The sequence below is a fragment of the Perognathus longimembris genome, chromosome 2 (assembly GCF_023159225.1).
Source record: "Perognathus longimembris pacificus isolate PPM17 chromosome 2, ASM2315922v1, whole genome shotgun sequence".
Classification (NCBI taxonomy): Eukaryota; Metazoa; Chordata; class Mammalia; order Rodentia; family Heteromyidae; genus Perognathus; species Perognathus longimembris.
Window position 1 is genome coordinate 145,297,749 of NC_063162.1, and position 26,068 is coordinate 145,323,816.

General features: G+C 41.3%; 1 protein-coding gene and 1 gene segment (V, D, J or C); both read left to right on the top strand.

Moving 5' to 3' along the window:
• LOC125347236 overlaps nucleotides 1-26,068 on the top strand; it is a 248,507-nt gene that overhangs the window by 52,770 nt on the left and 169,669 nt on the right.
• On the top strand, nucleotides 19,015-22,484 carry LOC125347240 (anionic trypsin-2-like). 2 transcript variants are annotated; one of them, XM_048340361.1, is made up of 5 exons: nucleotides 19,015-19,054; nucleotides 20,045-20,216; nucleotides 21,290-21,543; nucleotides 21,904-22,040; nucleotides 22,304-22,484. In XM_048340361.1, exons 1-5 carry the CDS (start codon nucleotides 19,015-19,017, stop codon nucleotides 22,451-22,453), a joined length of 753 nt encoding a protein of 250 aa, XP_048196318.1. In that variant the 3' UTR covers nucleotides 22,454-22,484. The 2 variants fall into 2 exon arrangements, with proteins under 2 accessions (XP_048196318.1, XP_048196319.1); XM_048340362.1 differs by having other exon boundaries at nucleotides 20,045-20,201.

Genomic DNA, 26,068 nt, shown 5'->3' on the forward strand with positions numbered 1-26,068 from the left:
ACAGTTGTGCTCTACTCTTTGAATCTGGTTTTTAATGTCTTCCTAGCCCACTGTTACCGACATCTGCATTTGGGTAGGCCAAACAGAGTTTGGTAGAGGAAAAAACTGTGTTCACAATGATATATATGTTGTAAGTATGAACCATAATACTTGCTGAAATGGACTTGGGAGGAGTTGAAGGGAGATGAAACAAAGCACTGAAGATGCTACTTTGAGAAAGATACATCGTACATACGTCACCATGAAAGTCCCTGGGATGACATACAATGCAAACAGAAATGTGCTTAATGTTTTTCTATATAGCAACAAGGAACAAGATGATAAGAGAGAAATAATACAATCCTACTCACAGTAGGCTTATACTTAACCATGGAGGGGAGTAATTCCTAAAGGAGACTGAAAAACCCTTAAAGAAAGATGTTGAAGATGACAGCAGAAATGAGAAGACAAAGAAAAATAAATCCAAATTTCCCCTGGAAACAGGAAAGATGAATGAAGAATAGATGGAAGACAACACAGTTAGGAATTCATTGTATGTGTGGGCAGTGTTTGCTCTTTTCTATACTCCTATCTACTAAGAGGGTGAGATCTGAAGTCTAAGGTTCAAAGCAAGCCAGGAAAATCCATGAGATTATTATTACCAATAAATTACCAGAGAAGCTGAAGTTGGAGTCATGGCTCCAGTGCTAAGAAGCCTCTAGCAAAAGAAGAAAAACAATAAACAAAAACAACTCAGGGACAGCTCTCAGGCCGTGATTCAAAACCCCAGAACTGGCATAAAAGAAAGAAAAAAAGAATTCAATATATATCCTCCAAAATTATTATGAAGCAGAGTGAAGGAAGGGGTGATTTGGGAGGGATGGGTGTTGAAATAGTTGACATTTTATTCATAATCTGCTTTGTTGAATGGCAACTCATCTGTAAAACTGCTTAAAGGTAATAGCAAAATAAAGCTGAGTGAAGGTCACAAGTTATACTGGTCATGTCACTAGACAAAATCTGATATAAAGACAAAAGGAACACTAAAGAATACCCAAAAATGTTACCACATGGCTACAGTAATCCAGTTTTCATTAAGGAGGCAAAGACATCTAATTCAAAAAGACATCCTAAGAATGGTGTTGAGAAAACTGGACAATTCCAAGAAAAGATGGAAAGCAGACCCCCAAGATCACTCCTTGCACAAACTTTAGATCTGAGACTACTATAGGAACAGTAATGAAAAATTCTGAAAAATGAAGGCCCTGACATTATCTGAATTGTACTCAAATCAACCAAGTATGTAAAAACAAGAATGCATAAATTTCACAGCATCCCATTAAAATACTTCTTTTTTATATAAATAGATATATATTTTTTATTATCAAACTGAATTACAGAGAGGTTACAGTTTCATACATTAGGCATTGGAACCATTTCTTGTACTGTTTGTTACCTCCATTAAAATACTTCTTCACACATCAAAGCCAAGAGACAATTTATGGTATGAGAAAAAATCTTCACCTACCATTCTACAGACAAAGGATTAGTACCTAGCACAAACAAAGAGCTCCAAAATGCTGAACCGCTAAACAACAGATAGCCCAATTAAGAAATGGGCAAGAGAGTGGAATAGACAGTTCTCAGGAAAACATAAACAAAAACAAAACTTGCAGTCTAAGAGATACTAGTAGCAAACTTCAATACCCTTATCTAACATCCAGGTTATGCAATCAAGACTCTATCAACATTGCTTCTCACCCAAATCAGAATAACAATCATTAAGAAATCAATAAATGGCCTAAAGACCTTAAGAGAGACTTCTCTGAAGAGGAAATGAGAATGGCCCAGTCATTTGAAGAAGGGCTCACCACTGGCCATAAAAGAAATGCAGATCAGGGCTGGGGATATAGCCTAGTGGCAAGAGTGCCTGCCTCGGATACACGAGGCACTAGGTTCGATTCCCCAGTACCACATATACAGAAAACGGCCAGAAGCGGCGCTGTGGCTCAAGTGGCAGAGTGCTAGCCTTGAGTGGGAAGAAGCCAGGGACAGTGCTCAGGCCCGGAGTCCAAGGCCCAGGACTGGCCAAAAAAAAAAAAAAAAAAAAAGAAATGCAGATCAAAACAACAGTGAGATTCCACCTTACCCCAGTAAGAATGTCCATTATCAAGTGGGAGTATAAACTTAGTCAACTATTCTGGAAAGCAGTATGGAGGTTCCTCAAAAGGCTAAACATAGAACTCTCCTATGCCCCAGCAACCTGGCTTTTGGGCATTTACTCAAAGGATTATTAGCTAGATCACTCTGAAGCTACCAACACAACTATGTTTATCTCAGCACAACTTGTCATCGCTAAAATATGGAACCAACCCAGATGCCCCTCAGTAGATGAGTGGATCAAGAAAATGTGGTTGTATGCACCCATTGGAATTCCATGCTTCTTTTAGAAAGAATGACTGGGCCCTATTTGTGAGGTCAAGGAAAGACTTGGAGAAAAACCATACTAAGTTACTAAGTGAAGTGAGCCAGACTCAAAGAAACATAAACTCTATGATTTCACTCATTGGAAACAATGAGTACTTGTCTAGGATAGTCCTAGCAGAGGTGCACAATAGCTCAATGAAGCGATGTTACATAGGATTACATAAGATGATGCTAAGGGAAATTAACTACAAATTTGGAAATAAGTGGTTTATCTTGGTTGCTGTTATTTTCAATGTACTATAAGAAATTATGCCTTTTTCTTTTGTCTTTCTTCCCCATGGATTTACCCTGATGTCACTGTGCTGACTTTGGTGCACTGGATATTGTATGTAAGTTTATTGGAACTAGGGAAGGGGAACAGCAAAATGGAGGCAAAAAAGTAAAGGGTAAACCAATGTAGCAGCAATACCTACAGAAAATATGCTGTAAACCAAATGTACATCTTGGAGGAGTGTGGGGAGGGACCGAGGAGGGGGGTCGGTGGGAGAAAAATGAAGGAGGAAGTAACAAGTTACACATGAAACTGTAACCTCTCTGTACATCACTTTGATGATACATTAATTAATTTTTTAAATGTGACAAAACAAGAAAAAAATTAAAAAAGCAGCAAATGCCAAAACAAATTTACAGAAAAAAAAAACCATCCTAAATTTTTGGTTGAGATGTAAACTAGTGTAAGCACTGTGCAAATCACTATAGATATTCCTCAAAACCTACAAATTGACCTGTGTGATAACCTTATAGCCTTTTGCTTGTGAGCATGGCTGTGAGCCAGATTCTTCAGAGCAGAGAAGCATTGTCCAGAGCTTTAACCTCACACTCTGTACCCCATACAATGTCGGAGAGACTTATGCCAAGGGACATGCACTGCTGTGCTGGGAAGTACCTGTCAAATTACAGGTGCTGTTACACCTCCAGTGGGAGTCCGTTGCTTTTCCTAGGTGCTCAGTTCACAGTTGAAACTATTCCATATTTCAGTTCTCAGGTATACAGAATGTGTGTTATTTCCTTTCATAGCCATAGAAGAAGATGGAGAACTACCCATTCTTACCCAAGACGTCATGGGAAAATCCAGAAAGTCCTCAAGGCTACAGGAAAACATGGAAAGTTGGTGTTTATGGGATTTCCTACAGGTGGCATGTGAAGGGTTTGTTGTAGAGCTCGTCAGAGGTCCAGACAAGGTCAATTATACACCCAGTTACAACCTCGCATTTTCCTTGCTGACAGAAATAGAACTTGGACATTTTGACTCACCACAGATATCAGAGTCTGAATTTGTTATGATCTTGGGACCTCTGACCCATATGCAAATCTGACATACACTTCATTGTTATCTCTTAACATACTTCTCTTGATTATTTTTTGTGTGGGGTGATTATGAGATTACTGCTGTTCTCAAGAAGATGGACCTTTGAACTTGGAAAAAATTATACTAAGTGAAGTGAGCCAGACCCCCAAGAAACATGGACTCTATGGTCTCCCTCATAGGGAATAATTAGCACAGGTTTAGGCTAGTCACAGCAGAGAATCCCAAGAGCTCAATAGCTGTACCGTTATGAACTCATAAGATGATGGTAAGTGAAATGAACTCCATGTTATGGAAATGACTGTTAGATCACTGTTGTAATTACTTTCAACATGCCATGTGAAACCATAGATTCTATTACTGATGATTCTTGTATCCCCTTCCTGTGGCTGCACCCACACTATCTCTGTATCTTATCTGAGTACATTGGAAACTGTGTATACTGGTATTAGAACTACGAAATAGAAAGGGAATACCAAAATCGAGACACGGTAAAAACATAAACGACTACAAAAGGAATACTCGCAAAACTGTTTGGTGCAAATCAACTGAACAACTCATGGGGGGAAAGGAAAAGTGGGGAGAGGGGAATGAGGGAGGAGGTAACAAAAAGTACTAGGAATGTATCCAATGCATAATGTATGAAACTGTAACCTCTCTGTACATCAGTTTGACAATAAAAATTTTAGAAGAAGAAGAAGAAGGTGGACCTTTTCAATCCTATCTGTTTACCCAGACAAGAATACAAAGATTTTATGAAGTGCAGAGAAAGAAAAGAACACTGTTTTGGGGAAGGGAGAGTTTGGGAATGGTTTTTGTGGCTCAGAATCGATGTGAAAATGTTTTCCATGGACAGGACTATTTGTGTTAATGGAAGAGGGAAGATCAATGCTTTCCTGATGTATATTGCTTCTGCATAAGATTCTTAGAGCAGCATAGTTTGAGGTACCAGGAATATAAGCAGAGAATGTCCATAGATACAATTGGCTTAGGCTCTACACTCTAATGATTAGGATGGGTCCCAAAATAGATGCAACTAAAGTTGTACATTCATGCAGCTATGGGTATGTTTACATTCAAATATTTTTCTCTTTTATCTATTTGTCTAGGATTTTTGCCTGCATCCCACTTGGTACTTTGCTTTTCAAAACATTCTATTTCAATCCTGTTGGCTAGTTTTTCTATGACCATTACCCACAAAACCTTTCCATTCTTCATCAACATTTTTACTTTTAATATTCAGAAGCACCTGTAAACTTTCCCACCTGAAAGACCATCAACTTGATTGATGTCATTAACTTGTGCAAATTTACCCAGAAGAAATGTGGAAAGTTGAGGCATGATCATATTAATCATATTATAGATGCTCCTCCTCTGCCATTGAACATAGACAACCCTTTTTCCATCAAATCCTTCATGCCTTCTCATCAAGAGAACAGATAATTCTAGGTCTTAGGAAAAAACAATTTAAAGTCTGGAGGTTATGTATCTTCTCTTATTTATGTAAATGATGTAGAAACAGAACCTCTTTTTCTGAAAACCAAATTCTTTCCCAGGAATTTTGCTATACAGTGGACACATTTCAACCTCTCCTAAGGCTTAAAAGTAGGAATTGGGTTGCAAATGGGATTTGATTCGTATTATAACATATTTTAATTCATATACCCAGAAATTAGGTATTTCTACTCAGACATTGTCTACTTCTACTTGGACCCCAGCATCCTTTTCAAGTGATACCTAGACTGGGAAATCCTCAACTGCTTTTTGTCTAAAACTCCCAGTTGCTTTCCTCTTCTCCATTACTTTTTGAAGTATCTTTTTTATATATCTCTCCTACAGTATACGTATGCTTTTTTGAAAATGATTCTGTATCCATGTAAAAGATCTCTGTAGGAACAACGACAAAAAGAGTAAGATGACCATGTGCTTCTTGTCCTTACTCCTGTTGATGTTCACATGCCCCATTTGAAAGGAAATCAAAGACTTGGAACAAATTACATTAAGCAAAGGAAGCCAGACGCAAAAATGCATATGCTACAGCATTTCCCTCATTTGTTATAATCAGAATGTGCCTATGAACCCACAGTGAACACATTGGATAATAAAAAACAAAAAATTACACTTGGACCTGATTAGTTCAACAAAACTCTAAACATTCACAGCGTGAACTATACAACTTGAGGCAAAGGGGAGAAGAACAAGAAAAACTCAGAGAAAATGAGGGAAAATGTGATACTGTTCAAAAAGAAATGTACCAATTATGTCACATGTAAATGTAAGAACTCCTTACATTACTTTTAAAATATGAAAAAATAAAACACAAGAAAGGAAATGCTCACATACATAAAAATATACAAAGAACACAATCTTCAAGGATCAGCATAATTAATATTGTGAAAGTTTCTATACTTTCAGAATTGACTAAACATTCAATATAATGCTCCACATTCCAATGATATTTTCACCAAAACAGAAATAAATGACATTGACATTATTGCAGAAACAAAGTAACCCAAATAGCAAAAAGAATCCTAATAAAACATTAACATGGAAAGATTATAACACTTGAATATTCAATATATGTTACAGAGACCTAGTAAAAAAAATTACAAAGCTGGCATATAATATGCACATAGACAATTCAACAGACATCCAGAAGTAAACTTGTACATCTGTAATCATCTGCGGTTGGGCTCTGGCTATACCTTTTAAGGGGCAGTCCCGAGAGGCCTGCCTCTTCTCCCACCCTGGGGCTGCGTGGCTGATACCCACTCCTACCTTTTCCCCGGGTATGGAACCGGAAAGGCAGCCCAAACCAGCCCCGCCTCCCGTCTGGCTAGGAGCACATGGATATCATAATGGCGCCAAGCAGAGCACAAAAGGGCGGTTCTGTGGGCTGTGATCTCCGCCTCTGGGGGAAGCACCGTGACATCACTGTGATGGACAGCTCAGTTTAGCCTGTCTCTAATCTGCGCTAGCGACTCCAGGTTCCTCCCCTTCCTGCCGCCATTACTCTTATATAAACCCCTCCCCTGAGTAAAACCGATGGAAGTTCCAGAAGCTTACCCCAAGACAGCCCACATGTTCTGACTCCTCATTCTTTGCAAGTGATGTGGGGGGAGGGGGGCCTCTCATGGCCACACATGCCAAGGCTTGCACATAGCCCTCACTCCAACATTGCTGTCTACGGGACGGGTGGTCTATGCTCGAGGGTGAAAGAGGACTACACAGGAGATAACAAGGCCAGACATAATGTCGCTGTAATGTGGGGCAGAAAAAGCCCATGGGGAATGTATACTGAGCTACCAGTAAGCCCTTGGTACGCAGATCGTTTTCTGGGTGTGGGGTCCCCCCCATTGGCAGGGAGATGGGGCAGAGCCAAAGTAGATTCACACTCCAAAATACCGGATTGGAGTTGTGGGACACTCGGGCAAAGGACCGAGGGATTTCGGAGCATGCTGCTGGCCTTTTTAAATGGGCTGCTAGGGAGAGGAACAGATTTTCCGCTGCCCAGGGGGACAGGCTCGCGTGCGGGTCCGGCTGCGGCTTCACGGCCAGCAGGGCAGGTGATGCAGATCCAAGCCCGGTGTGGCCGAGAGGCGATGGGGGTGGCGGTGGCTGCGGCCCTAGCGGCAGCTGCGGCCCTGGCAATGTCTGGGGCTCGCGTGCGCACAAGGCGGCGGTGGAGGCACGCGGAACAGGTGCTGCTGTCTGGGCCGGGACCCCTCTACCACCTGGGTTCTGGGTCCCTAAGATGTGCAGAGAGCGCAGCTCCCGGGCCGTTGGCACGAAGCCCGTGTTGCCGGATCCTTGCACAGTTTTTGGCCTGGCGGCCCCGGAGGCAGCAGAGGCGGGAGGTCGGAGGCGCCCTATGGCGTGGCAGGGAGAAGTTTGGCTGCATGGGCTCCCGGTGGCACTCGACCGACTGTGGACCAGCGCACTGACATTCTTGGGGTGGCTTGCCCTTGTACCCGCGCCCTCCCCCACCTCTGAGGCCTGGGAAATTTATTGGACTTGCCTACCTAATACCTATTGTTGGCAAACCTACTTTCAAAGAGAAAAACAAAAAAAAAAGAAAACGGTTTTAGATTTTTGTTGTTAATGTTTGATAGGTTTTGGGGTGGCCTCCTCCTGCCCTCACCCCTGGTGATGGGCGTGCCAAATCCCCCAAGGCTGGGTAGGGGCTTAAAGATGTCTTGCTGTGTTAAGCCGTGCCACGTTTCTGTCCTGTTTGTGTCTTGTCTCCCATCTCCTGGAACTTCTCTGGTCGTAAGAGCTGAACTGGTTTTTTCAAAATGTGACCTCTTCATTTCCTTGCCAGATAAACTGTGAAAGTTTTTGTTTACTAGGAAAGGTTTACTTTTTTGCCTTTTGACTGATCATGTGGTTCTAAAATTATGGGCAAAATAATATCATTTTGCCACTGGAATTCCAGAAAAATTACATGGCCAATTAAAGAACAATTTTAAGAGCGCTCGAAACCCTGTGCACAAGCGTTTGTCTGTGTATGTCTGTCTGTCCGTTTGTCTGAGGGTAAAAGCATATAAAATCTAGCTTCATGGTTTAAGAATTACTGCCTCTTTGACAACTACATTAATTTGCTTTAGGTCTGTGTTAAACTTTCCCTTTCAGCTCATAGGTGGAGTTACAGCAAGGAAAAACCCCAGGTTTTTAAGCCAAATGGATTGTTTGGGGGTCAAGCAAATATGCCTAAGAAAAACTCCAAAAAGTTCTAATATACAGCAATGAGTGATTTGACTGGAATCTCTAAAACTGCCCCTTGAGAGATATTAAGAATTGGAAAAGTTTTTCTTAATGGTTAAGAAGTTTATTTATCTGGTGTGATTTGATTCCTTTGCTATTTTTGCAATTTAGATATATTGAAAAGGCAACATGCTGAGACCAGATTTCTTGTGTTTATAATTCTGGTGAACACTGTTAAAAGTACCATTGTTGCAATTGTTCTGGATAGCAGTCTAATGATTCAAGTACTAAATTCTATGTGTATACTGTAATGTAATAAGTAAGACTACATATAATCAGGCAAGTATTTTAAAGTATGTTTAATAAACGAATAGGGATAAAAGTAAAATCTTACTAACTCTGTATGTAGAAAAAAATGGCAATGCAAGCTAATGTCTCTCTCTAATTTATTGGAAAGCTGAATGAATAAGTGTTTCTAATTTTGTAATTGTAATTCTTGCATTAAAAATATTGTCATTTGAGTTCAAAGGTCGTACAGGGACTAAAGAAAAAAAACTGGTTCTTTTAAAACAGGCAGCCAGGAGGCTAGATGCCACTTGGGTTCCAGAATTTTTCGGGTGCAAATAAGGCTGAGGCAAAGTTGTAAAAGCCTCCAAGTACATTTCTAGATAAAGAATTTGAACAACCAGAGTGCTAACATTTTGCTTCATAGAATACAGGTTAACATGTGTGCTAGCAGTGTGGATTTTGTGACTAGGGAAATCTTTCTACCCTGCTTGAACCAGAAGGGCATCAGACTACAAAAGCCAGAGAGTACTCAGAATAAGCAACCAGGAAATACTGGGGGATTTCAAATGTCTTTAAACAGTCTGCGTAGAATCTTGCAGGAGGTGTGACAGTCCATTTACTCTTAGCGAGTGAGGGGGTGGGGGGGCATCTCGTTTGTCTGTTTATGTCTGTCTGTCCGTTTGTCTGAGTGTAAAAGCATATAAAATCTAGTTTCATGGTTTAAGAATTACTGCCTCTTTGATGAGTACATTAATTTGCTTTACTTCTGTGTTAAACTTTCCCTTGCAGCTCATAGTGAAGTGCCAGACTTTGAAGTCAGGCCCCATTTTACCACGTGAACCCCATTTTACCACATGAACCCCATTTTAGAATCGAACCCTGAGCCAATCAGATTTGTACCTGTGTCCTAATCTTGCTTGCTCGAACACCTGATTGTTGTAACCTTGTTCTTTGCCTTTATAAGCCCTGTGTAATCACAGCTCGGGGCTCCCTCCTAACCTCCTCTGTGTTGGTGGGTAGGACGAGGCCCAAGTTGCAGCTCGCTTAAATAAAGCCTTGCCTTGGTTTTGCATTTGGGAATGTCTGAGTCTCGGTAGTCTTCTTGGTGGTGGTCTTGCGACTTGGCACAACATTTGGGGGCTCGTCCGGGATGGCCCCAGAGACCCCTGAGACCCCAGACTCCGAAGGTAAGAAAATAGGGCTCTTCATTCTGTGTGTCTGTGTCTGTGTGATTTGTAGTTTTGTTTTCTGTTTAGGCCAGCTGCTTGAATCTGAACCTGTAGGTAGTGAAGGACTAGCCGGAGTGGACACGCTCGTATGGGCAGTCCTGGAGGACTTGGGGGACACCTCAAGCCCTCCACAGGGGGCTCAGGCTTCCCACTACCACCCTGAACCTGAAGGACTGGACCGGGAGGCCCTTCTAACGGGCGCCCGTCTAGTCCACTCTATATTCAGGGTTGTCTGGTCCGCTCCTACACAGGAACGGGAGAGAGAGAGCCTCAAGACTGTGTGGTCTGCCTCCTCACAGGGGCAGGAGAGACTCAGTGATACTGTGTGGTCTGCCCCCTCACAGGGGCAGGAGAGGCACAGTGAGACTGTGTGGTCTGCCTCCTCACAGGGGCAGGAGAGACACAGTCGAACCTGTAAGCCGCGACTCCCTACGTCTGTCTGTAAGTGTTGTCTGGTCTTTGTGCCTGTGATTATTTTTGTGTGTTTCTTTCTTACGCTGTGCCTGACTGACAAACAGATGTTGGGGAACGTTCCTTCCACTCCCCTGGACTTGACTTTAGCTCACTGGAAAGATGTACAGGTGACAGCCCACAATCAGTCAATCAGTGAGAGTGTCCCCAAAAAAGAACTCTAGGGGGACCCCTACCCAGCCTTCTTAAGCAGAAAATTGTTTGGTGTGTTAAAATGTTTTACTAAGACTAAACATGTTTTACTAAAACTATCAAACCCTGGAAAATGAGGCTGGAGAATGCTAAAATCATTTGTTAAAGGTTTTTGTCTTAAATTGTATGGCCGATGCTTATTCAGCGTGCTTTAAGATATTTTGAAAATGTATGTGTGTGTGCATGTGTGAGTGTGAACATGTTCAAGACTGCAGTATGATGCAAAACTAAGTTTAAGTTTAAAGTCAAAGGGTCATCAAGTTTGGGCATTACCAAATGCTTTAAGGGATTTCTCAGGGTTCTTTAATTAAAATTAAAAAGAAAATCAGAGCTAAGTGTCAGAAATTTGGATTTAAAAGGATATATATATATATATATATATATATATATTAAACTAATGGGGATAGACGTAAACTCTCATTAACTCTATGTATGTAGGAAGAAATAGCAAAATAGGCCAATGTTTCTCACTAATATATTGGAAAGCTGAATGGATAAGTATTTCTAATTGTAATTCTTGCATTAAGGAAAAATTCAAAGGTCTTCATGCCATGCAGTAACTGGGACTGAAGAAAGAAAAAAAAAAGGAGGCTCTTTTGAAACAAGCAGCCGTAGGCAAAGGGTGGCACCACGTTTCAGAATTCCTGTGAGCTTCAGTTTTTCCGATGCAGATAAAAGCTAAAATGTTGTGTTACTGTTTAAAAGGCTTTGGAAATCAAGAACACATTTCTAGATAAGAAATTTGGAAGTAAAATTGTCCTAAATAATTATTGCAAAGAGAGAAAAGGAGAAGTATGGCTACCGAAATGTTTAATTGCCATTCCAGCTTCTTTGTAGGTTTTTTTGTAACAGTTTCCAGCAGGCCCACAGAGAAGCACAGGTGATTCCTACAAGTTTGTCAAGATCTAATACTGACCCTTAATAAGTTCCAGGTAAGAGAGCATGCTTAAAAACTACTTCTGTGTGGTCCACCTTGTTGCTTATAATTGGAGTAAAGTGGCCCCTTATAAGACTCACTGATCTGAATCTGCGGTTCGAAGCCAGCCCGGGCAAAGAAAGGTCCCTGTGAGAGACTTGTCTCTAAGCAGCCAGCAGAGTGCTGGGAACAGAGTTGTGTGGAGCTCAAAGTGGTAGGGTGCTAGCCTTGAGCTGGAGAGCTGGGGGACAGCGCTCAGGCCCTGAGTCCAAGTCCAGTGGAAAGTCACTCCTCCTGGGACAAAAGTGATGGAGCATCCAGAGGCAGTAAAGCCACTGCTTGGATGGCAGAGATGGTGTCAGATCCTAGAGTCACTCCTTGGCCTTTCAAAAGTTAATCAAAGCCGGGAAGTCCTAGAGGAATAGGTCATAAGCATGCCTTTCCAATGCCCATGTCTGTCTACTGGGCAGGAACTTGCCAGTCATCTGTGATAGTGGTAAGTAAGGGTAAGTTTGTCAAATGAGAGGATAGATTAAAATCTCAACCCCCCGCATTTACTCAAAGCTCTCACTGGCAGTGAGAATTTTAAGCTGATATATCTGTTCAGGAAAGAAAGCTTGTAGACCTGAGATTGTGTCCTTATTGAGATCTGTTAAAGGCCTGTCAGTTTACCAGTGCCCCCAATCAACAGATTACTAAAGGAGCTCACCTCTGTGGGAATAGGCCAGGCGTGTATTGGGAAGTAGATTTCACAGAAATTACAAATATTTGCTAGTTTTTGTAGACACCTTTTCAGGATGGGTTGAAGCATATCAAACAAAGCATGAGACTGCGAATGTAGTGGCTAATAAGATCCTGGAAGAAATCCTACCCAAGTATGGCTTCCCATCCACCATTGGGTCAGACAACGGACAGGCTTTCGTCTCAAAAGTAAGTCAGGGAATAGCCGCTGCACTGGGGACAGACTGGACATTCCATTGTGCTTATAGACCCCAGAGTTCAGGTCAGGTAGAGAAAATTAATCGGCATCTAAAAGAAACCTTATCTAAACTGGCCTTAGAGACTGGCGCAGACTGGGTGTCACTCCTTCCTTTTGCTTTGCTTAGAGTAAGAAATTCTCCCTATCAGCTTGGCTTTACTTATTTTGAAATAATGTACGGGTACGCCCCACCCATTATCCCTAGCCTTCAGACTGAATTGCTTGCTGATTTGGATGATGCTGAATTTTTGTGTAAACTCGATTATTTGCAGCTCGTGCACAAGAATTTGACCCCAACTTAAGGCATTATATGATTCTGCTTCTGTCCCTACCCCCCATTTATTTAGACCAGGGGACTGAAATCCTTAGAACCACGGTGGAAGGAACCCTAGATGGCATGGCCACTTGGGTTCACTGCTTCCACGCCAGGCCAGCTGACCCCTTTGCCCTGGACGACGACTACTGTGGTGGAACATGGAAGGTCTCCAAGCACCCAACTCAGCCGCTTCGCCTTCGCCTCAAGAAAAGAAAGTTAGACTGAATATTGTTATAATTTTCTTTTTTCCTTCTTTCCTTCCTACCCTGGCTAGTGTTGATGTTATTTTGGCAGCTCACTCCAAAGTGAGGTGACCCCCTTATTTTAGGTAGTTTTGGGCTTGCTCAGGAATACGCGTATAGCCACCTGACCCTTAGAGCACAGCTGAGAAGTTTATGTATTATTTTGTTGCTTACATTTGGATACTAAACACTATACAGCTAATGGTAAGTCTGTATAGCTGAAAGTTAATTTTCAGTTTGCAGTAATCCTGCAGTCCCTTGGTAAAGTAGATTAAGGTCATAGGTTCTTGGCTAGGTAAGGTCAACACCCCTGAGTCAGCCTGAAGAAGTTACAGAAGATGGATGATCTGCACCCATCTGCCCCCCTTTAAAACCGAGGGACCAGAGTTGTTTTTGGGAAGATGAGGCAGGATATCCTAGAGGCATGCAAAACAGAGGTACAGAGACTGTACTTGTAAGAAATGGTGACAGGCCCTTTGGTTACTACATTGGGCCCTACTGGCCCATGCCTTACCTCTATATCATCCCCTAGACATGCAAGCCATTGAAATGGACAGAATGGAGCCATGATTGGTTCCCAAGGTACCAAAAAGAAAAAGGGGGAAATGAAGTGCCAGACTTTGAAGTCAGGCCCCATTTTACCACGTGAACCCCATTTTAGAATCGAACCTTGAGCCAATCAGATTTGTACCTGTGTCCTAATCTTGCTTGCTTGAACACCTGATTGTTGTAACCTTGTTCTTTGCCTTTATAAGCCCTGTGTAATCACAGCTCGGGGCTCCCTCCTAACCTCCGCTGTGTTGGTGGGTAGGACGAGGCCCGAGTTGCAGCTCGCTTAAATAAAGCCTTGCCTTGCTTTTGCATTTCGGAATGTCTGAGTCTCGGTGGTCTTCTTGGTGGTGGTCTTGCGACTTGGCACAACAATAGGTGGAGTTACAGCAAGGAAAATCCCCAGGATTTTAACCCAAACGGATTGTTTTGGGGGTCAAGCAAACGTGCCTAAGAAAAACTCCAAAAGGTTCTAATATACAGCAATGAGTGATTTGACTGGAATCTCTAAAACTGCCCCTTGAGAGATACTAAGAATTGGAAAAGTTTTTCTTAATGGTTAAGAAGTTTATTTATCTGGTGTGATTTGATTCCTATGCTATTTTTGCAATTTAGATATATTGAAAAGGCAACATGCTGAGATTGGATTTCTCTGTTTATAATTCTGGTGAACACTGTTAAAAGTACCTTTGTTGCAATTGTTCTGGATATCAGTCTAATGATTCAAGTACTAAATTCTATGTGTATACTGTAATGTAATAAGTAAGACTCCTAACTATCCTAAGTTACATATAATCAGGCAAGTATTTTAAAGTATGTTTAATAAACTAATGGGGATAAAAGTAAAATCTTACTAACTCTGTATGTAGAAAAAAATGGCAATGCAAGCTAATGTTTCTCACTAATTTATTGGAAAGCTGAATGAATAAGTGTTTCTAATTTTGTAATTGTAATTCTTGCATTAAGAAAAAATTTTCATTTGAGTTCACAGGTCGTACAGTAGCCGGGACTAAAGAAAAAAACTGGTTCTTTTAAAACAGGCAGCCAGGAGGCTAGATGCCACTTGGGTTCCAGAATTTTTCGGGTGCAAATAAGGCTGAGGCAAAGTTGTAAAAGCCTCCAAGTACATTTCTAGATAAAGAATTTGAACAACCAGAGTGCTAACATTTTGCTTCATAGAATACAGGTTAACATGTGTGCTAGCAGTGTGGATTTTGTGACTAGGGAAATCTTTCTACCCTGCTTGAACCAGAAGGGCATCAGACTACAAAAGCCAGAGAGTACTCAGAATAAGCAACCAGGAAATACTGGGGGATTTCAAATGTCTTTAAACAGTCTGCGTAGAATCTTGCAGGAGGTGTGACAGTCCATTTACTCTTAGCGAGTGAGGGGGTGGGGGGGCATCTCGCGGCCCCACACACCAAGGCTTGCAAGTAGCCCTCACTCCAGCTTTGCCATCTGCGGGACGGGGGCTTACGCTCCAGTGTGAAAGAGGACTACACAGGAGGTAATAAGGCCTTGCAAACTGCCTGTTAAAAAATGCAAAGTACTTCACTGGACGATAGAAAAGCTCTTCAACAATTCTGTAAAAACTGGATATTCATATATAGAAGTCTCAACTTGGCCCTCATTCTATCAAAAAATCAATTCAAAATATATCAAGATTCTTTTTTTTTTCAAGTTTTCTTTCTGCATGCCACTTCTACCATGGACAACATTTCTTTTAAGCAGAAGCATCATCCCTCTCATGAAGAGAACACTTTTAATTCTGGGACTATTAGATAACTTTGAATGAGGTACGAGGTAACAAACACTACAAGTAATGTATCCAATGTCTAACGTATGAAACTGTAACCTCTCTGTACATCAGTTTGACAATAAAATTTTGAAAAAAAAATGATTACAAAGAATGTCAAGATTCTTAAGATAATATATAAACTCTAAATTTTCCAGGAGAAACAAAACTAGAGCCTTTAGAGATTTGGGCATAAAGAATGACTACAAATAGGACTCCAGTAGCTGAGAGCATACTTCCAAGAGTAGAAAAAAAGTGATTTCATGAAATTAAAATGCTGCTTTTGCACAGTAATGGAAACAACAGGATGAAGAGGACTCCAATGAACAGGAAAAATCTTCTCCTGCTAATCATCATTGTCTTCTATGTGTAGATTACCTGTAAATATATTCACCCAAGTTCTTCAATGCTCAAATTTCTCAGCTGGTTTACACCTGACTTTGATCAGCTCCATAACGACTTGCTAAGGCATACCACTGGAACAGTGAGGCAGAATTATTACTATTGACCCTCATTTTCACATTGCTAGAGTATCTTGGCCTTATCAATTTTATTACAGCGCTTAAGGGGGACCTGGCTAAAGAACTCAAAGACATTACAGGAAGTGCAGTTCGCTGTGTATTAAATAGCAGCCTGTCTCTCAGGAGGAGTTATGGTCACACAAAACCACTCCATCAATTTAAAGCTGTTCATGAGATCACAAAATATGGGAAAGGTGAAACTTCAAACTCTGGATAAAAAAAGAAATCTTAACAGAGGATTACGAATTAAAGCAGAGCTACGTGGATGACTCAAGACCACTCTCTTCCTAAAATGATTAACCATTGTTCCCTGTAAAACACCTATCCAGTGCATTTAGGAACAATGTTAGGGCAAACATCTATCCCTATTGTTGTATATACATCCTCACTTTTGTTCTAGCTGCATTTTATCTTAGAGAGGTGAGCCCCTGTGTTAGAGGCCAGGAACTTCAAGTAGATAACTTTCTGATAAGAGGTGCCAAGTTAAATATTTATTCCAGGTACATTTCCGACACTAAGGAAAATGTCCAGAGGAATCCAGATGTTATATTTACCTTCTGAAGATTTTTGATTTGATACCCAAAAAATCCTTAAGAGGCCATGTGCCACAAATCCCATACTTCATATTTTCCATGCCTTCCTGTAGTCTTGAGCATTTTTGCCATTTTGAAATAACTTCTCTAGGAAGAATGGATATCTCTGAATTCCTGAACTTTCCTCTGAAGAAGGGAATAATTCATCCTCTGTGTTTCACATTCAGTATATTTTCAAAAAGCTATACTGTTCAACTCAACACACAAAAGGCAAGTGTATATATGTAGGTGACAGTATATGTTTATACACATATATGACTTTGCTATAACCTCCACATATAAGAAAAACTGTATATTTCTGTCTCTCTGAGATTGGAATTTACCTCACATAATGTTTTACCATTCTAGGAAATTTCACACAAATGATTCTTCCTGACATATGAGTAAAATTCCATTTTATATTTCATTATGTGTCACATTTTCTTGGTCCATATGTCCACTGAAGGGCATATGAGCTCATTTCATAGCTTGACTATGGTGAATTGTATAGCAATGGTCATGGTACTTTATCCTGACTAAACATATTAACTAAAGTATGGTATTTGCAAAAGAGGATTCCAGTGATGTGATTCCCTTCAACAATGAGCTTCCAGTTTAATACAAATCAGTACCAATAAGTAGAACATCTGTTTGTCAGGGAATATGGGGAAAATGGGGAGGATATAGGAAAGGAGAGATGAAAAATGGGCAAATGCAGTCATAATAACCAATTCACATATGAGGAAATGGAAACAGGAAAGCTGAAGTGATGAGTGAAATTCAGAAAGAGCAGAATTTTGAAAAGGGTAACACTGACAAATGTGCATTGAATTTACAAGTTGGCATGTTCAGTTGAAGCTACTTTGTATAACTACATAAAGATAATACAAAAAAGAAATAGAATAATGTTGATTTTAGTATACACATTTTGAACATTCATATGGCACTCAGAAATAATAATGACAAAAAGACTCCCACTCAGAAATGGGACCATTAGACCTTAGGAAAGTACAATGCTTCCAGGTGACAGTGCTGAGCTATGATCCCTTGTGTGGGGATGCTGGCCCGTCTATCCCAGGGATCAGACTAGAAGTTTTTCTAACAGCCCACCATCCACATCATCTACAATATATCCTATTTCCATTTCCACCACACCCAGACTGCCTTCTCTGTCCCAATGACCAGTATTAAAATGGAGATTTCCCCACTGTGTTCACAAGAATTCGTTGTCAACATTTTAGGGTTCCACTCACTGGCAACACATTTGACCTGATCCTGAGCTCAGGAAGAAGAACACTCATGCAATCACTGTGTTAGACACAATTAGTACTTAGGCACACTGTCAGTGCCTAAGCTCTTGTAGTCAGTTGTGCAAACAAATAACAAACCAACAATGAATTAAAAAAAACAGGTTGAATTTTAGTAGAATTAAAGAGCTCAATGTGGTTTGTCTGTTGGAAGGTTTACTTTGGATCAAATGTAGGCTAAGATTGTCACACTAATTATACTTGCCTCTGACCAAACTGCTAAACTCTTTGCCAATGTGCTGATGGTTCTTTGATCAACTAACAAATGACCATTGTTTAAAGCTTTTGTAATATTCCAGATAGGGCAAAGAATTCAGACTCAAGCTCCACTCCCTTATAGTAAAAGGAATGTTCAATATCTTCCAATCCCTTGTAGTAAAAGAAGTGTTCAATATCTTCCATGCATGTTATCAGGAAAACCATAAGATGTTTTACAAAACCCTCTGGACAACATGGTCAGAGAGATATATAAGCAGTGGGACAAGGTGGAGAAAGAGGTATAAGAAACTCTCCTTTAACCTCTCTAGGTTATTGAATCAGGAACTGCCTTACCTTCCCCTACTCTCCCTCAATACAATTGACATCCTCGAGCCTTGGTGGAAAGGAGAGCCAGAGGAAAGCCCACACCCCCCAGAAATTCTGCATCTCCCTACTCATTATCTACTGTCCACATCATCTATTCTCTTGGGAATGCTGATTGCCAAAGGCTTGGATTACCTAATGTAAGGGGACGGTAAGGAATTGGAGAAAATCATTATGAATTAGTACAGAACTCTCTGGAAATAAACTATAAAAATGACAGATCAGAGGAATTCTCAGGACCCAGTGCATTCTCCCTACACCCATATCTTATGTCTTGACCTAACACATCTCATTGGTATACATGACACATTGAATTTCCCAGCTTTTTCCATCCCAGCCTCCTTCCAAATAACAGCTGTTATCCCACTGCCCTCCGGAAATGTTTTCACCTCCCCTTTGGGCCACCTATGCAAATAGTGTCCAAATATGTCACAGATGATGCAATGCTCCCAGGTGGGTAAAGCTGCAGGTGTGATTTCTGAGGGAGGGGAAGTGACAATTCCAAATTTGTGACCGCCTCTCTATTCCAGTAGTATAAAGACAGGCATGGACCACTGTCCAAGTCACACTTTTCACACGATGAGCTCACTCCTGACACTGTTTCTTGTGGCAGCTGCTGGTGAGTTCCCTGCTTTGTCCTGGACCTCATCCTTTGGAACAAGGATGACCTAGGTTGTTGATCATGGCTGTCCCTGCAATACTGCCTCCACACTTGCATTCAAATTACTGCTGGGCTTTCTTTCTTCTCATGTCCAGAAATTGTATATTAATCTGACCTCATTTATGTCTCCATGCCTCTGTTCTGACCCTTCTGCTCAGTTTAGCTAACACAGCACTAAGGACATGGTAGTTCAAAAGGAATCCCAGGTAGGAAGTGTCCATGTGATGGACCAGTGAGATCACTGAGCTATGGGTCTCTGCTCTCAAGAAGCTGGCTCATCCATGCCAGCCATCTTCTGCTTGGGCCTCAAAACCTCTGAAGTGGCTCTCTCATAGACACGTTTTACCTCAAATTCATAAAATAAGAGTGTGAAAATTAAATCCTGGCTGAGGTATACCCTTGAAGTTTTCTAATTAGGTATAAATGTGCCATCCTGTACATTGCTTTAAAATCATCAAATAGCTTAAGATTATGATTCTGTTGACCTACATGAGAATGGGTATGTAGGCTCTCTATACAAGTTTGTGGGTTTGAAATGTATGTGAAGTGATGTACAGTGAGCTCTACTCAGTCATGACATATTCCTACCTATGCTAAATCTGATCTTCTCCAGAAGTTAAGGGATATAGGTAAGTGAAAAATAAAGTAGAAAAGAGTCAAGCATGCAAGACCAGCAATTCTGAATATATCCTAATGCACCCTTATGAGGTCTTCTTTTATTAAGTCTCAGAAGAAAGTAATATCTTTCATGGATTCAATACATATATCCAGGAGACCTCAACATTAAGGACAAAAACACACTGTGACCCCAGAGATCAAGCATTGGGCCTAGGTTAGTTATAGTCATTGTTGTCATTAGGAATCCTAATTGGCAGGCAATAGTCACAGGGTTGAGGGCTCCACTCTCCAATATCTTGCTGAACTGGCTTCTTTGCTATATCCACCAAGCTGCTTTTCCTCTTGATGATGATGACAAGATCGTCGGAGGCTACACCTGTGGGAAGAATTCCGTCCCCTACCAGGTGTCCCTGAACTCTGGCTCCCACGTCTGTGGAGGCTCCCTCATCAATGACCAGTGGGTGGTATCTGCAGCCCACTGCTACAAGCCCCACCAGCAGCCGTAAGTACCAGGCCCTGGGCTAGCGTTTGGAGGAAGATGGCTTGGTCCTCACGTGGGCTGCAGTCTAAGTAAATGGAAGAAGCTATGAAAACAGAAGGAGCTTTCTTGATGGATAAGGAAATAAGATTCAAATCCCAGGAACAACACCTAAAAAGAATAAAGGCTGTGGTTCCTTGGTAGGAGGAACACTGTAATGCGGTAAGGACTAATCAAAAAGGATTCTGAGGATCACAGTGCAAAGCTAGCCTTGTGAAAAGATTGTGAGACACTTATCTCCAACATTCTACTCAGTAAAGGCCAGAATGGTTGCTTTGGCTCAAGTAACAGAGTGCTAGCATTGAGCAGAAACAGGCACGGGAACAGTCTGAGCCTCTGAGATTAAGCCCCAGGACCAGAAAAACTATTCAGGAAACAGGAATTAGTTTCTCATAGCAGCAACAATAATTCTGAGTGTCCAGGCTGAGGGTGGGACAGAGGTGAGTGTTAAAGTCTGTATTTGTTCTGGAGATGCACCTAAGAGGCATTACCATGTGTAAGATCTCTCAGTCCTGAGTGATCTACACAAGGGATTCCTAACCAGGAGGATTATAAACACATAGATTCCTGCCACTGTCCTCTAAATTGTGGTTACTGAATTTGTGGTGGGGATTGAGACATAAAGTTTGTACGATGACCCTAGATGCCTCTGCTGCTGCTGGAGATGCCCCAAGTGCTGGTAGAAGTACTGGATTAGACGCTAGAAAAGGGTAGACCACATTGGCCTCCGTAAAGCCAGCAAACCCACAGAGAATGAAGGAAATATGAACTGGCTAATTCGGGTCTCACCACAGATCTTCTGCAGCAACAGTCACCTGTCAGAAAGTGGAGAAGTCAGCAACTGCAGCCCTGCACAACATCCCTCCCAATTATTCAACGACTGAGGGATGGGGTCCATAACTCGCACCACCTTTCCCTCGTTACCCATGTGTTATCCCCGTGGTGTTGCTGCATGCCCATTCAAGCTTCTGCACACAGTCCCATTAGACAGCACGAGCAAAGGGAATGGCATTAACAATCCATTCATCTTTCCTCAGCTACATCCAAGTGAGGCTGGGAGAGCATAACATCAAAGCCGTGGAGGGAGATGAGCAGTTCATCGATGCTGCCAAGATTATCGTTCACCCTCACTTTGATAAAAAATCCCTGAACAATGACATCCTGTTAATCAAGCTCTCCTCACCTGCCTCCCTCAACTCCCATGTGGCCAGCGTGTCTCTACCATCCTCGTGTGCGCCTGCTGGCACCGAATGCCTCATCTCTGGCTGGGGCAACACCCTGAGCTTTGGTGGTGAGTAGACCCATCCTCTTTGCCAAAGTCCATATTACCTACACATTCTACAATCATAAAGGACACTGGGAAAGATCCTCTTCACTTCTAAGATTCAAGTAGATTTCATGAAACTACCATATACAAAAACTTGAGAGGTGGAGGGATGCAAAGTTCCCCACAATCTAAAGGAAGCAAAGGTGCTCTAGATGGTGTTATTTTGCTTCCAGGAAGGTGAGTGCCATAAGCTTCTTCTGACAAACAAAATTGTTGATTTGCTTGGACTTGAATAGTAGAGTCCTGTGTAGTAGAAACGAGTTGATTGTTCTTCCCCAGCCTGGTCTGACTTACTTCTGATTTCTTTGATCTTGCCCCTCTAAGTCCACAAGCCAGAACTTCTGCAGTGCTTGGAAGCTCCTCTGTTAAGCCAGGCTGTCTGTAAAGCCTCCTATCCCGGTAAGATCACCAAGAACATGATCTGCGCTGGCTTCCTCGAGGGAGGCAAGGACGCCTGCCAGGTGATTTGACCCCTCCCCATTTGAAGGACCATGCCCATAACCATGGCATTCTGGGGAAGATATTGCAAGGTCTGATTTGGTGAGGTCCAGATTGCTTTGCCACTATTATTGCTGCATTTAAGTCTGCTACAATGCCAAAATTACTATTACATTTTAGTCTGCCTTGCAGCATTGTAAGGTGTAGCAATTAGAATTCAGGATGAGTATAGCTCTATCCCCACCCTCCTTATCTCCTGTTTACACCACTTGTGTCCTCACCTCAGGGAGATTCTGGTGGCCCTGTGGTCTGCAATGGAGAACTTCAGGGAATCGTCTCCTGGGGCAATGGCTGTGCCTTGAGGAACTATCCAGGAGTGTACACAAAGGTGTGCAACTATGTGGACTGGATTCAGGACACCATTGCTGCCAACTGAAAACCCTAGTCCCTCCTCAGCTGTCATGACAATAAAGTGAATCTGTCCTCACTCCCTGTGTCTTGGCCTGCTCTCTCTTGCCCCCCCAACTTCCTCTAACGTAATCCTTCCCAGAATCCCAATCAGTGTGTGAATGTGCCAGGCAAGGCAGGGTCTTCAGCAGCAGGGTAAACTGCCACGTGCCTACCCTCTGAATGGCTAGAGCTAACCAGCAGACTCTTCCGCACAGAAAGAGAAAGATGTGTATGGAAACAAATAGCATAGGCCCAGCAGTTGCAACTTCTTCAGAGTTGAATATCCTTTATCTCTATAAGAGCCAAGCAACACATCACAGTGTGAGAGAGCCCATTACGTTAGCTGGCAAATCCAGCAGCAGACTGAAGTTCCATCTAAGTGACTACATAGACAATTATCCCCTTCTCCCCTTGCAGGAAAGAGAGAAACAGTGGTAGTGACTTCCCTGTATTTTATAGTATTAAGAAGGATCTTTCAGGCCATGCATAGCATAATCTGAGTGGAGCAACATATGTGTTTCAAGAGAAATAAAGTGCTCTCTCTCACTAAGTGAGCTACACTGGCTCCAAGCAGGTCCCAGAGCAGAAACTGAGACTAAATAAAGGAATCTATTTAGCTGATAGATCCAACCTGACTCTCACATTTTTTCTCTTTTCCTTACTATTTTTTTAATTCATGGGATTTTCACTCAGGGCCTGAATGCTGTCCCTAAGTTTTTTGCTTAAGGTAATGTTCTACCAATTTCAAACAAGGTGCCACTTCTGGTTTCAGCTGGCTAATGACAGCTAAGAGTCCTACAAACTTTCAGCGCAGGCTGGCTTGGAACCCTAATCTTGAGATCTCAGCCTCCTCAGTAGCAAGGATCACAGGGGTGTGTCACCAAATCCTGGTACTCACTCTTACTGGTTACCAAAAATGAAAACCTTTTTCTCTCTGGCTTTTCTTCACTGATAGTATTTTACAGCTCATTGTTTTCATAGTCTAATACACTTCTCTTCCCTATCCTGTCACAACCTGTAAGTCAGAATCTTTCTCCACAACAACTAAATATTATACTTGTATGTGAGCATAAGGTGGACTTGAGTCATCACTCTCAGCTCCCCTTTTCACCCTCTTCTTTACAGTGTATGTCCTCCCTCACCAAAGTAAAAACTAGCACCCTAAGAAGTACTCCTATAATTCCAACTTACTTCAATACCATGCAAAATCTCAAGTCCCTTACATATGCAACATCACTGCCTAGATAATATTACCAATAATACCAAAGTTTAAAGATGTGGTTGTGTTTGGATGGGTGAAAGTATAAGTGCTGTGATCCCCCTCCATTCCAGTTGTGAGAACGACCAAATCACCATGAAAACACATAGTCTTGAGAGAATATAGCTAAAAAGAAAGTTTAAGTTGATTAAAACCTGCTCTTCAAAGGACTAAATCCCAATAGAATAAAAATGAAGTCAAACAAATTTAACCTCTAACAACCAATAATTGCATACACCATACCAAAACATGCACACACACGCACATGTGTGCATGCACACCCCTTACCCACATCACACAAATCAGAATAATGGGAAAGTGGAAGCTAACATCTACACTGAGCTCAAAGGAATGATAATAAGAATGTTCTAACAAATAAGAGTACATTTTTAAGCAACTAAAAACATTTCAAAGAGTACACAAGAAAAGACCTAAAAAAATTTAAATGAGACTAAAGATAAAGTGCTAAATGAATAACAAGTAAATTTTAAAAGAATAATACCAGTATACACCGTTTCCAATGTACTCAGATAAGATACAGAGATAATGCAGGTACAACCACAGGAAGGGTATACAAGAAGATCATCAATAATAGAATCTACATTTACACAGAGCACGTTGAAAGTAGTTACAACAGTGATATAACAATTGTTTCCATAACATGGAGTTCATTTCACTTAGCATCCTCTTAGGTGTTCATAAAGGTTTAGGTATTGGGCTCTTGTGATCCTCTGCTGTGACTTGCCTAAACCTGTGCTAATTATTTCCAATGAAGGAGACAATATAGTCCATGTTTCTTTGGGTTTGGCTCACTTCACTTAGTATAATTTTTTCCTAGTCCTTCCATTTCCTTAAGAATGGGGCAATGTCATTCTTTCTGATAGAGGCGTAAAATTCCATTGTGTATATGTACCACATTTTCCTGATCGATTCTTCTACTGAGTGGCATCTGGGTTGGTTCCAATTCTAGCTATGACAAATTGCGCTGCAATGAACATTGTTGTGCTGGTGGCTTTAGTGTTCTTGTTTGTGGTCTTTTGGGTAGATGCCCAAAAGTGGGGCTGCTGGGTCATAGGGGAGCTCTCTGTTTAGCCTTCTGAGGAATCTCCATACTGCTGGCCAGAGTGGCTGAACCAGATTACATTCCCACCAACAATGAAGTAGGGCTCCCTTTCGGCCACATCCCTCCAACGTTTGTTATTGTTAGTTTTCTTGATATAGGACATTGTTACTGAGATGAGATGGAATCTCAATGTTGTTTTGATTTGCATTACTTTTATGGCCAGTGATGTAGAGCATTTTTTCATATGTCTCTTGGCCATTCTCATTTCCTCATCAGAGGAGTCTCTTTAAGTCTTTAGCCCACTTGGTGAAGGAGCCATTGGTTCTTTGTGGTTTTGTTTTGGAGGAATGTAATTTTTTTAGTTCTGCATATATTTTAGATATGAGGGCTTTGTCCATTGTATGGCCGGTAAAGATCTTTTCCCAATCTTTGGGCTTCCTGTTTATCTTGTGAGCTATGTCCTTTGCCCTGCAGAAGTTCTGCAGTTTGATGCAGTCCCATTTGTCTATCCTTCCTTTGATTTGTAGCATTTCTGGATCTTTGTTAAGGAAGTTCCGTCTTGTGCCAAGGAGCCCAAGTGTTTCTCCTACTTTTTCCTTTAGTGTTTTCAGGGTATCTGTTTTAATTTCGAGGTCTTTGATCCATTTGGAATTGATTTTGGTGCAGGGTGATATATAACGATCTACTTTTAGTTTGTTGAATGTGTTGAACCAGTTTTTTCAGCACCATTTGTTAAAGAAGCTATCTTTCTTCCGGTCTATTTTTTTTTTTTTTTTTTTTTTTTGCTCCTTTACAAAACGTTAAGTGGGCATAGTTCTGTGGGTTCATTTCTGGGTCTTCAATGGTGTTCCATTGGTATTCAGGCCTGTCTGGTGCCAATACCAAGCTGTTTTTATTACTATAGCTTTATAATACAGCTTGAAGTTGGGTATTGTAATTCCTCCAGCACTGTTCTTTCTACTTAAGATTGTTTTGCTATTTTGGGTCTTTTATTGTCCCATATGAATTTCTGCATTGCTTCCTCTATTGCATTAAAAAATGGTGTTGGGATATTAATGGGTATTGCATTGAATTTGTAGAGAGCGTTTGGCAATATTACCATTTTGATTATATTAATCCTCCCAATCCAGGAGCATGGGAGGTTTTTCCATTTCCTTAGTTCTGCCTTAATTTCATTTTTCATGTTTTTAAAATTCTCATCATAGAGCTCTTTCACTTCTTTGGTTAAGGTTATTCCTAGGTATTTTATGGTTTTTGAGGCTATTGCCAAAGTAGTTGCT